This window comes from Topomyia yanbarensis, chromosome 2 (assembly GCF_030247195.1).
Source record: "Topomyia yanbarensis strain Yona2022 chromosome 2, ASM3024719v1, whole genome shotgun sequence".
Taxonomy (NCBI): Eukaryota; Metazoa; Arthropoda; class Insecta; order Diptera; family Culicidae; genus Topomyia; species Topomyia yanbarensis.
In genome coordinates, this window is record NC_080671.1 from 305561356 (window position 1) to 305574792 (window position 13437).

General features: G+C 37.7%; 1 protein-coding gene across 11 annotated transcripts in view; it reads left to right on the forward strand.

Annotated features, from left to right (window-relative positions):
- The window catches only part of LOC131683477 (tight junction protein ZO-2), a 133459-nt gene that overhangs the window by 56301 nt on the left and 63721 nt on the right, over positions 1 to 13437 (forward strand). Inside the window, exon 1 of one of the 11 annotated variants that reach the window (XM_058965499.1) lies at positions 8480 to 9707. The exons of the other annotated variants lie outside the window; for them this stretch is intronic. Within the exon in view, the coding sequence (XP_058821482.1) occupies positions 9642 to 9707 (66 nt within the window). The 5' untranslated portion in view covers positions 8480 to 9641. Of the gene's footprint in view, positions 1 to 8479; positions 9708 to 13437 lie in introns of those variants that run through there. 11 annotated transcript variants of the gene reach the window in all.

Sequence of the window (13437 nt, forward strand, 5' to 3'; positions counted from 1 at the left end):
TCTTATCATTTTTTACAGTGTAGATCTACGTATACATTGACACTTGTTTTGAAAATTTATATTCAATTTTGGCCACAAATGCAGGAATTTATGCAGTACCAGTAATAATAATAAGATACATTACCTAACCACTGGTTAACTATAACTGTAAAATCAAGAAATATGATACCCATTTTTCATTGATTTGGTTATGTATTATTTTTCAAACGCTTTCCCTAAGACACTCTACATTGATTAAAATCGTTGATATGACCAGTGATACTATTTACGACTACAAGTGATACGCATTTATGAAAACAGATAATTTGGTATCCATATCGGTAGTATTTGGTTCATTTTGAATTATTGTCGCTTCACCCCAAGCTTCAGAAGCTATAGGAGAAAACAATTAGAAAAAATGTATATTCCGTGGCTATAAATGACCTATAACTAATAAACTGAGAATGTTGATCACTGTTGTTAATTCAGGAACGACGAATCTTGATTATTATTATTATTAGTTTATGAACGTCAATATGATTATAACATTGCCACAGACTAGAAGTTGATCAGGCAGATCCAACATCACGATAATGTACTTGATTTAATTAACTGTGATTTCAAAAAAACCTGATTTTTCGGATTACACATTTTTCAAAAAAGCGCTCCGAAACAACATTCGCCCTTAGCGCACGCACACGAAAACTGTGAACCGCGAAATTTTGTGAGATAGAACAGAGCTACATGACAAACATGAAAATGATATATCGTCGCTGTTGTGCTATCTTATGACAAACGCCATTTTGGGGTAAACTGAGTTGAATATGCCACATTACTTGTTTGAAAAATCTCTACAAATTGGCTTTTTCAGAATTTCGAAATTCTACTTGGTTACTTAGGTATAGCGAGAAACATGATAAGAAATTGTGAGTTTTTTTCTTCAAATCACTGTTTCTAGGGATTTGCTCAAGTTATATTGAAGTTTTAGATGTTTTTATGTGTGAAAATGTCTGAGGAACACAATGACATAAATATTTTCAAAAGAAAATTACACGAGTTGTGAGAAAAACACGGTTTTAGTTCTAAACTGAAAATAAAGGATATTTGGCAACACTGTAACCAAAAATAACGATTTTTTCTAGATTCCCTGACTCATTTCCTTCAAAATGCATTTTACCGATTGTTTCTAGACCATATGAACGCAAAGATATGAATAAAAGTTAAAAATTGATGATTTTTTTCTATGAAAAATTTTCCATGCACGATTATGACACGTCATACAAATTTTGTCATCAATACACGCCTATGACACGTGTGAGTGCGACTTTTGTTTACATTCATAGTAAAAACTCGCAACATAGTCAACCGATCTTCGTAATATTTGAGAGATTAATGCAGAATAAATAGAAGCAACAATTGTCTTCTTTGGATTGTTTATACCATTTATAAGTTTCAAGATATTCAATCTCAAACTTTAAAAATCGTTTTTCTCGAAATGTGCAAAATGGCGCTTGTCATAAGATAGCACAACAGCGACGATATACGCTTTTCATAATATTAGCATAGCTGTGAAACAGCTGAGGGTCCGAATTGGCCAGCGGTCCGAATTGGGCCACTTCCCCCTAGGATTATTTCTTGGTATGGATATTCCCAGTAATCCTTCCGCACATCATTGTAACCTTCAGTGTCATTTTATTTTGTAAGAGAATATTTTCTACTGTTCTACATTCTGCTAATAGGATTAATTTACTTATTAGTGACGTACACTTCGCAGTAAATCTGGTTCAGGCTTTGATTTTTCGGGACTATGATCATCAACGATCCATCGTGGTATACAAAAGTTCATTATCTCACTGCAATAAAGTTTATCTAGGACAAACCAAGAAAACACTAGAAATTCCGTTTTATGAGTTTTTTGAGGAAATAGCAAAAGCTACGGCAGAATCTGATAAACAAAAATTCCAATCCAATTTCCAATTTTTCCAATGGATTTATAAGACAAAGTGGTGATTTGAAAAGCTTTTGTTCGGTTAAAACCTTAAAATCTATCAAAAACTTTTCTAACATCTAGACGTGAGTAAACGTTGCTGTCGTATGTTTTGTTATTTTTATGACATTTGAAATACTAATTAAAATCCAATTTGTTTTCAAATGCTCTACATAATCGTACTAATAATAAACTGTCATTATGAAATGAATAAAAATTTGATTTCTGGTGAAGGTCGTGGGGTGCCCTATCAGTGAAGACACGTGTCATGAAATGGAAACTTGATTCGGCAAGCAATGCAATAATGCACTATGTTATACTTTTTCTATTTTTTAATATAGATGTTTTAACCTTAGGGTCCTTTACCTCTTTTCGGGTTAGAGAACTCTTTTGGAAAAATCACTAGCCCTATGTGCGGGGTTCGGAATCGAACCCAGGTGAGCTGCGTACAAGGCAATCGATTTATCAACTACGCTATGCCCGTCTCCAATATGTTATACTTTTCCACAAGGAGAAAAATTTGAGAGGAAAATTTGAGAGGAAAATGAGTAAGAATCGCCTTTTGCACTTAATACCATAGTACCGATAACTGAATTATTTATGGAATTCGAGTTTCGACTTTTTCTAGTTTTAGATCGAAACAAACGTTGAAAGTTCTATTTAGAAATATAAAAATTGAATATACTTTCAAGAGAATGCTAGCAAGTAGTCGTAGTAGGCGATGAAACCGAAATATAAAATATACGCAAAAAACATTTTAACTTAAATACTCTTGGAAAAGTCTGACATACTAATAAAATAATAGATAAGAAGATAAAGATTACGTAAAATTAGCCTGGCAATGCAATGCAATTATTTGATTTCGTACTTTTGCCCGTATTTCTGATTGTTTGGTAATTGGTTACTATATGTCAATTTTATTTAAAATGGGCTACTTTACGACAAGCTTTAATCAATTTTATATTACACAAATTGTACATTTGATCGAAAATTTACTCTTGTTTTGGGATTTGATTCTAATTCAAAGTTAAGCAGTGTATTGCAATGGGGCAAACATATAAAAACGCTATAGTTTTTAGGAGTACTTAAACTATGTGTATTGAAGCAATTCGTTGTGGAGTAACAGAAAGGGCAGCAGGGAATAGTTCTGTAGTGTAGGCGAATGACCTAATGATTAAAACCTTACTAAATATGAAAGCTCCTCAGTATATTAGAAATGGATATCTCCTCAAAGATGGATGAACTGACCTGCCCATTAAATATAACAGTCTCGTGCCTTTGCACTCCGGTACACAATTTAAACTACGTTTAGAAAAATACTAAAACAAGGCTGTGTAATGAAAAAGTATATGAACAGCGTTTTTTCTCCGCTTGCTATTTTTCATTGCAGGACTTATTGACTATCCGAAACAAGGCTACTGGATGCGTGTTACGCAGTTTTTGAACATAGCCTTTTATTTTTACGAACACGACATTCATTCGCATTCACACATAAATAACAAGCATTATCTTTAACAATAAATCAAGAAGTTAACATGATTTTGGACTTAACGCCAATTTTTAGTTCTTTATATCTCATGTTCAATCTTGATTTTCCAAAAGTTCTTTTCACTGTCTTTGGAGGTACTTCTGCCATATATAAACATCTGGGACAGGACATGCGAAGACGGTCTTCTTCTTCCCTCCCGATATTGATGTTATTTTGCAGGGAAAAATCCGCTTGCAAAATAATTTCAAGCAAATGCCGATGATAGTGTTGTGCCGATGCGGCATAGATTTCTGCCGATGAGGTATTGATTTGTGCCGAAAATAAAAGAGCTCGAACATGACATTATGTTATCATTTGTCTGAACTGTGTAAAACAACATTAACCATAACTGTTGAGTAGAATAATTAAATTGCTCGTGCCTTCGGTGCATTTTGCATATTTATTTGTGTTCATCTACATGCATCTAAGCAATATGTAAAATATGTTTTCTAAATACACCTTGTATACAGCCAGGATATTACGATACTACCCAGGCATTGTCCATTCCAAGAAAATGAAAATCGTTAAGAAAGGTCCGGTTCGCAATGACAGGCCATTGCCGGTTCGCGGTGGCAGTTACTTTTTTAACTTTGCACGTCCCGTCCCAGGTAAACATCAAACAGTTCCAAATTTGAAATTGCGTGATCGTAGTTCTTGAGTGTACAAAAAGTCCTATTTTCGGCGTAAAATAACCCGCGATGACGGTAATTCAAGCAAATAATGAATCTGTTTGACGTTTCTATTATTAGTAGATAGAAATATAGCTATCGTTTCTTTTTACTTCTTAAATTCCTCTTGACATTGACTTTAGTAAAGTGTGACATGTACCAATTGGAATCGTGAACCGTGCTTCTTACAACTTTTTACTCTATTCTTCTTTGTTCCATGGTCTGATCTAGTGGAGCTACAAACAAGTTCATTCTTCATAAGCCTCCTCTGGGTACTTCTGGGTGACATTGAAAATTGTAGCTTATCACTGATCTTCGATGCTGGTTTGAGTAGATCCATAGTGGAATGTCTCTTCATATGAGCCTCATCAACGATGTTACTTTTCCTGTGTGTCCACTCACTACACATGGCTTCATCAGGTCACGCCAAATATCAAAAAAAGTTGCCGATTTTCTAGAAGACGATAGCGATTTTCGCTCATGCATCAGCTTCTTTATAGAAATACAGTATTAAAGTGCGATAATTTTACGTAGTATTTATTCCTCACCATTTCTGCAAGATTTTGATTCTACTAATCAGTATCTATCCATTTATTTGTTTATGATGAAATATTAGTTATTCTGCAATTTGGTTGGTGGTTTCGGATTGTGTGAAAATGGTCCTGGTGTTCTTTCCAGAAGGCGACAAAGTGAGCAAGAAGCTGCAGATCGGCATTTTAATCCTCCGGCACTCGCGCCGTTGTATTTTGTGCAACACCTTCCGACATTCTAGTGAAAGCTTCTTTCAGCACCAGCGGCTGCTTATTCGGGGAGCCATTCGCGCGAGTGTGGGCGGGTTAAGTAAATATATCCTTCCTTGGATTCAAAAACAATACGAATCGACGACGAATGTGGTTCAATAATTCGATGTTGGCGAAGGAATGGTTACTGTACAACGTTGAGTCGACGTTTCCTCATACAACTCGAAAGTTGGCCCTATTCACAAAGAACATAGTAGGGGAGCCCGGGGCTAGTTGATGATTGAGGTAAGTCGGCGGAATCCCTTTTCCTATTATCCATTGGTCATTGATAGAACATAACTCGGTAAAACATGATGATGAGTTATGTTCTATCAATGACCATGCGGTAGACATGTGTGCAACGCGCAACTCCTACTTAGCACGAAGGCAAGTGATTCTTCACATTTCCTTTCGATCATGTCCATATGAGCCTGCCTAGTCCTAGTTTTCCGTTCTATGTTTATAACTGATTCTCTCTAGAATAACTATCAGTCTTTCGAATTAATTGCTTTCGTTTTTCTTAGTTTTAAATTTGCCGAAAATAGCCAACAAAATCGATACAACTGCACTGTTTTCCATGAAGAAATTTTCGCGGTTATGTGTGGGATACAATCAGCTGCAGTCAAGGCCCCTAAGCTCGGACAAATCACGGTCCAAGCTAGTAATTGTATGCCGAATTCAAATAGAATACCTTATCACGGACAATACTATCAACTTTGGTATTACCGGTAATGACTGGGCCGACGAATTGACCAGAATAGGGACAGCGATTGACTGTGTTGATCTTTAGCCTGCTTCGCCAATTTATACAAGTTTAAAAGGAAAAGATTCGGTCTTTGTCTTCTACCAAGCACTGCGACCATTGGCGCAATCTACGAAGTTGTCGTCATACAAAAACTTTTTTGGCAAAACGTACCCAGTAATTTCGAAAAAACCTCTTGCATTTTTTGAAACAACACTGTGGCATACTGATCAGGGCTTTAGCCGGCCACTGTAAACTAAATTTTTCACTCATTTTTCTTTCTAGTGGAAAAAATTAGTTTTCGATTAAATTTTTCTCTTTGTGAAAAAGTATAACATATGGCATACTGCATTAGGTTGCTAGGCCGAATCAAGTTTTCATTTCACCAGTTCTCATCAGCTCATCCTTTTCTTGCGTGACACCTTGCTTGACTAGAGGTTTGCTCAAGAACAACAACCTAAAAGAACAAGAGCTAGTGTCCATCCGGCTCTAGCTTAGTCCTGGCATTAAGTTACTGTCGGATTTTGATAAAACAAAATTGATAAGAGTTTTTTAATATTATGTTTGTGCATTTTTTCTACATACATGTGCATTTTTCTATATATGAGATTGAATCTTCCCTAGTAACAATTGAGGTTTTATGGCACTCTTGAAGCCCTTCTTAAAACTTAGGATGCTCTTGTAGTGTGCTATAAAACTAGAAATGCTACTTGAGTTATGTTATACGTTGTATATTTTTCGAATATTCCCGTGGAAGCAACCTAATTATTGTATGGAAGATACGTGTGAACAAAGAAAGGCTCTCATTGTTACTAGCCTCCTAATCTAAATTTGTTTCAGATATATGTTTCTGTTCTCTTTAATAAATATATGCATCTCTCTAATTTTCCTGCAATTAACTTTAGAAAGTTCCAGGCACAGAGCTCTCCCTTTCAGTGTTATGAACAGGGGAAACTATCCTACAGGTATTCTGTAACCAACATCAGCTGGATCAAGCTCGATTATCTCGCAAAACCCGCAATGAACTGTAACTGTAACTAGAACTTTGGCAAAAGTATCTTTTTGAGATGAAGCAGTAATAAAACGGAATCGAAAGAGCTGTACAGCGAGTATCACAATTGTACGGTTCCGTTATTTTAGGCATTCCGTACTGAAAACGTTCAACAGATTGACCCAGGTAAAAAAATCAATTTGCACTACTATTTAGAACACGTTGTTAAAGACCTCCGTAGCTATGGACGATGGTTAACTTTTAGCTGCAACTACGCATTCGCAAAATGACAACAGATCAACTGATTCTTTTCTGTATATGGAAAGGTGATATTCGTTACGAATTCTATATGGAGAAACTTTTTCTTAGGTATACCTAAGCTGACCAACTCTGACGAAAAAATCCGTACACTGTGCGGACTGTTTGCTTGAGCGTGGTGAACGATTTCGGTTCGTTGCGGTATGGTGAACGGATTTTTTCGTCAGTGTTGGTCAGCTTAGGTATACCTAATGATGGTGCACAGAAACCGTTAAGAAAATTTCATCTTCAGCAATAAAATCTAACATATAATCGTGAATAATACCAGCTATACTACAACAAAGAGTTGTAAAATTTGTGACAATAAAAGCAAAAACTGTATGCAGTACCCCCAAAAAGAAAACCTGCACCATTAGCGAGGAAGCAAATGCCAAAAAGACGGATTCATATTCATGACCCCTATGTGCAAGAAACGAGTAAAAGCATCCGACCATGAGCTTCAATACAGTATTACCCATGACGATATGGATGTGTACGTCAATGTGAAAGAAGTAAGTGATTCACAATATCTAGTAAGCGAGGAAGCAAATATTTTTCAGATACGAAGGATTGTCGTGAGCAATAGCAAGTTAGGTACACGAAATCCCCTGATTACAACTAGGACCTTCCATGTTTGTAGAGATGTATTGTATCTTAACAATAGATCTTAGTGATCAGTTCTTCCACCCTCTAATAGTAATTACTCTATAATTCACATATAATTTGACGACATGTGCTAAAACATTAACGACGCATCAATACATCTATCCTATTTGAATGTAAATCGTGAATCCAATCCAATCGTATTGTCTCCTTCTAAAAATCGCTATTAAATCTTTACGGTACGTCCCTGTGTTGTATCTACGCAACATAACGCACAATGTAAAACGCAACGCTAGAACTAAAAGGGTTAATAAAATAGTGTCTAGTAGATCGATCTTAAGTAAATCCCCCATTATATGCGCAATTCATCGATTGTGTACTAGGCCAGTGTATGACGATAATATAGCAAATTACCCTGCTTTGGTTACTCACAATATTTGCACTACCAAAGTGGATTAGTAAAAAAATCAGTTGAGTGTCTCTGAAGATCTTGAGCCACGCAAACTTCGAGTAACCTCCGATGCTTCCGCATTATATAAGCAACACCTGAGTATTTGGTTACCTGTTTAAAAATACCTATTTATCGTATTCGATTCGTCATCGCTCGCTGTCTTTGTCGTCGTGCAGAGTAAGCTAGCTGCTATGGCAGAAAGCAACAGGCATCAGTGCAAGTCAGGCAAATAAGAAATGATTTTTAAATTTCTGTCTTTCTCATTCCTTCCTGCGCGCCGACGAACCTGCGTTGCTGTGTTTTTTTCTGCTGGGCTCTCTCAAGTTGAGCCTGCCACTCTCCGCTGTGTCCCGAGGTTTCTCGTCACATTGCCGTCGCGCCGTCGTCGTCGTTGTCGATTTGGCTTAACTTTCATTTGCTTTCCGAGCTTTTTGAGATATAACTTGTTTCTGGGCGTCCATTTTCTTTCGTGCTGTTGAGCCGAGCGCGTTTGAAATTACTGCTGCTCGTGCCTGTTGCGTTAATCTGTTGGAAGGACCTTTTTATCTCAAAAAGTTAAATAAAGAAATGTGCATCTAGCGCATCTAGTACAATGCAGTGGCATCAAAAGTGCGATTCGTATCTGATCAACTAATCGTCCGTGCAGTGGATTTGCGTTGAAAGTGTGAATAATTTGAAATTTTAATGTGCCATTTCTGTGTGGATACGGTGGCTGCTTCAGCTAGAGCGTGAGTCGTAGGTGTGGAATTTTGCCTTTATGCACGGCGGCGTAACCAGTTTTTTATTGAATATTCGAGCTTCGACATTCCAGCGACGTTTGCCTGGCCGAACCCCTTCGTTTGGGGGTTGTTTGATAGTGTTGTTCTTTGCAGTGCCAAATGCCGTCGTGGTGCATATTGAAGCTGTAATTTAAAATCACTGAATTCCAATTCGCAGTACGCAAAGGTATTTTCTAGCTCGGTGCCTTTTCGCACAGGTACAAGCACCTTTATTTCGCCTCACAAATGTGTTCGTGAATGTATTTTCATATTTATGTATTGAAGAAGAAAGAATAAGAGAGAGGAACAATGTTGCGCTGAAGAATAAATTACCAATTCAAGGTTTTGGAAACGCTTTTGCTGTGGTCATCGTTCTACCGAAGAAAAATATGTTGGAATTTAAATCCGTCCCCGCATAGTGTTATACACGACACGTGTGTGAGAGAAACAGCTAGTTTTGTTCACAAACACAACGGAAATCTGACACCAGCATAACATCAGCAATTTATCGTGTGCCACAATTCGTATCATATCCTCACATCAGGCAGCAAGTTAGTGGAACCGAAGCAGTGCTGAACGGAAAGGAAAAAGTGCATGTAGCCTGTTGTGTTTGTATCGAGCTAAAGTCGGAAATCAAATATTCAACATAATAGCTGAAGTCAGTGGCTGTTGCTTTGACGTCTCCAATAGAGCCTGTGGCATCTTGTGATTTCAACGCGCGTGTAAATGTAGTGATTCGAACCCCACCCTAGTGCTAGATTGTCTATCGAAGGCACACCAGTTGACCAATGCAGCTGTGGAAACCAGTCAACTGTTAAATGGATTTCCGAAGAGATCAACATTGGTAACACGATAACAATGGATCTTATTGGAGCTACCAATGGAACCCAATTGCCCAACAACCACTTTCACAATGATCCCCAGGTATAATGATTTACATATTTTCAGCTAAAATCTTACAATAAAACGAAAACCTTGTTTGCGGTTCACTTCTGACGTGTTCGTAAAACTTTCTTCGCGTGCTTATCATGGCTGCATGAAGCTACTTGAAAGAAATTAAACTAACGAAAAAGAGAAATTGCGCATCATAATTGCCAATTTAAGAGCACGCACACAATATGATTAGCCATCAAACATACATATTTTTGCTTTGGTTGCTATCGAAAAATATGTAACTCAGCATGAAACATCAACTAATGTTTAATACTAAGTCACCCCTAAAGTATTTTAGTTTTGTTTAAAAAGTTTTTTTTAATTTGTTGGCGAAGTATGCCAGATATTAAAAAAAATGTATTTAGGATAGGGGCGGATCCAGAGGGGCCCTAATCCCTCCCGAAATATTGAACTTGCTAATAAGTTTTAAATTAGTTTCAAGTTCATGTTTTTGAATTTTCAGCGCCATCTGCCAGAAGTATTTAACTGTGTTCTTCGCCGTCTTTACACTGTGTACACACTGTACCAACTACAAGACGAAAAACTTTTTCCCTAGAGGACATCTAAACGCAACATAGGTTCAACTTCTACATCTCAACACAGGTCGCCGCTGATCTGGAGTTAATCCAGCTCCGCTTTCCGGCATGTATTCGCCAAAAAGTATAATCGCGTACTACACGATTACCTTATTACATATTGTACAATCTTCATTTCAAAATCGTAATGCAGACCCTTCCCAAAAAACTTTTTCGGATCCGCTCCTAATTGAGGTGAAGGTATTTTAAATCTAAACTACCTTTTCAAGTGTTTGGTATGCAGCATATTTGTGTACAAAAGCAATCATTTGGCTTTGCCGACTAATTACCTATTTTTGGGGAATTGCCAAAAGATGCGCCTGTATCAGAGACAACAGTTGGACAGTATTGTTTCTGACGTGTAAAGTCTACATACTATATGTTCATCGTACTTTAAACCTAGATGCGTGCGCCGCCGCGCCACGCCGCCGATTTCAGGTAAACAATGACCAGTGCGCCGACAATTTTAACCTGAAATCGGCGGAGTGGTGCGGCGGCGCGCACCTCTATTTAAAACTAGATTCATTTTAACATAAAATACACCATATTTCATCGAAACATAAAAAAGCACACTAATGGATTTTGATTACGGCAAGCCAATCCCCAAATAGTTTTATGAAAAAAGGATGCAATTTCTTCTTGAGCATGTTCATATAGACAACGCTTTGGCTCAAAATTTTCGTTGATTCCTATTTTGATGAGACGCACTTTACATCCATTCCATACATGTAATTGATCGAGCATGTTTCTTTACTGCGGCGCGGCGGAGGACAAACCAAGTGAGTTATGCGAATCTTCGATTAAATCACAATGTTGACTTTTCAATTGGGTGCCAAATTACGCCGCCTGTAGAGTAACATCAAAGTATCTGCAACGGCGCTAATACACGGGCACGAAGGCAAAACAACACAACTTTGTTATTTTGATTCATTCGTTTGAATTGCAGATATATAATGTTGTAAGCAACGTACTTCTTCAGTTCGTGGTCCAAACTTTTCGCGTCCTACCAAACTTTGAAAGATTGAGAGTCATATACGTATCGTTTCATAATAGTGCGGATCTAGCTTCACGCGGAACGAACAGAATGTGTTTGAACGGCCAGTGGGGCCCATTATGGTGTACTGTCATTTCAATACAAACGATATAGGGGTGCTATATACTTGGCAGCAACGTGACGAAATGCTAGATCATTTGGGAATTGACACTATAAACCAAAGCAGCGAATCTTTCTTACGGTAATGAGTCTATGATCACCCTGAAAGCTGTTGGATAGAAGGGCTATCCTTGCCCAAATGGTAGGGTGAAATTGGGACACTTGATTCGAGTTTTCGTTGCGCTTAAAAACGAATATTTTACCATTTTGGGCCAGTTTTATTATTATATTGTTTCTTAGGAACGAAGCCAATGCCAATTTATACGAACTCCATCGATTGAACACAGATTAATAAAGGAAATAGTGCGACATCCTCCCTAATAGAATTAAAATGGTCATATTACCCTAAACAAAATAAATATTTTGTTACGCGTAAAGAACCTTTGCAGAAAAACTATTCGGAGCTAATGTCATGTTTGTCGAACCCCATTTGGAAACTTATTTCAATCTAATTGACGAAATTGATGGCTAGCTTTTAGGAGTATTCAAGTGCTAATAAGCGATCGGTTAAGCCAGACAATTAACTCATTCATTTCGTCACCTTACGACCAATGCACCCATTCCAATCTGTTAAGGATGTGATGTTGGTGGTAACGGCAGCGACTAGCCGAGCTGCTGTGATGTAGCTTTTCTCTACATGCTTTGAGGCGGCGAACATCACACATGATCGATATGCATGTCGTGCGCATTCAAGAGATATTTCGGTGTTTGTTACAGCTGGCCAATTCTTTAACAGTCAACGTCATCCATTCGGCGTAGTATTTATTATTGCAAAAGGTTTCACAGCCAGCGGTATTCGGAGTTGGCAAACAACGAAACCTTTGTAACATGCCATCATCCTCGAAGTTAGTGTTTTGTATGCAGCGAAATATCACGCAGCCCAGAAACGTGAAATCACTATATGTAGTCGCACATGAACGCTGACCATAAGGAAAGCGTACTTTACACGGAGAAATTGCACTATAATCCATATCAGCAAAGCAGCACAACTGTTTCGAACATAAGCCACAGCCCCAGTCTGCAGTAAAACCATTTTTTTACAATCACTTATATTGGTTAAAAACGGTCAATAATAAGTGCAAAAGTGACGCTTTTTGCGAGAACTAATACTAATATGATTATTGAGCGAATGTTGAAAAGATGTATGTTGAATAACTATATTGTATTAATGTTGTGCATACTACTTTCATATTTCGCTTTAACTGGAGTTTCTAAATTCCATTTATTGTTCGAGTAAAACGATTATGGTGTAAAAAATACAGGTGAATGGAGGCCGATCGATAGATGGGCTCTGCACGGTATCATTGAAACGTAGGGGGAAGTGGCCCAATTCGGACCGCTGGCCAATTCGGACTCCCAGCTGTTTCTCAGTTATGGTAATATTATGAAAAGCGTATAGGGTGAAGTGCCTATTTTCACCATACTAAGGAGGGCGCCTCACTGAATCATTAATTACTCGGCCTACAAACAATGGAATGCGTACAAATTGGCATCAACAGCTTTGCTTCGCTGTTAAGTGCCAAGATAATAACGTACATGCGCTGAAAACAGTAAAATTCTCGTGTTTGAGCGCAACGAAAACACGAATCGAGTGCCCCTATTGTTGCGCTACCATTTGACTCAATGCGTTAAACAAAGATGGCAGACACTGCTCTAACCAACGGCTTCAAATGAGTAGCGTGATAATAGAAACATAGCGATAATGGGCTCATCACCCTATATCATTTTCATGGCTGTCATGTAGCTCTGTTTTGTCTCACAAAATTTTGCGGTTCTCAGTGTTCGTGTGAGTGCGCTAGGGGCGAATGTTGTATCGGAGCACTTTTTTTGAAAAATGTGTAAGCCAAAAAACAAGGTTTTTGTTGGCCACAACAATATAATATGTAAAACGCATTATCGTGATGTTGGATCTGCCGGATAATATATTTTATTTAGTACCTTGTTTTGGGCGAGACTATCAACTGTTTTCGTTTAATCGGCGTTTGAATAATAG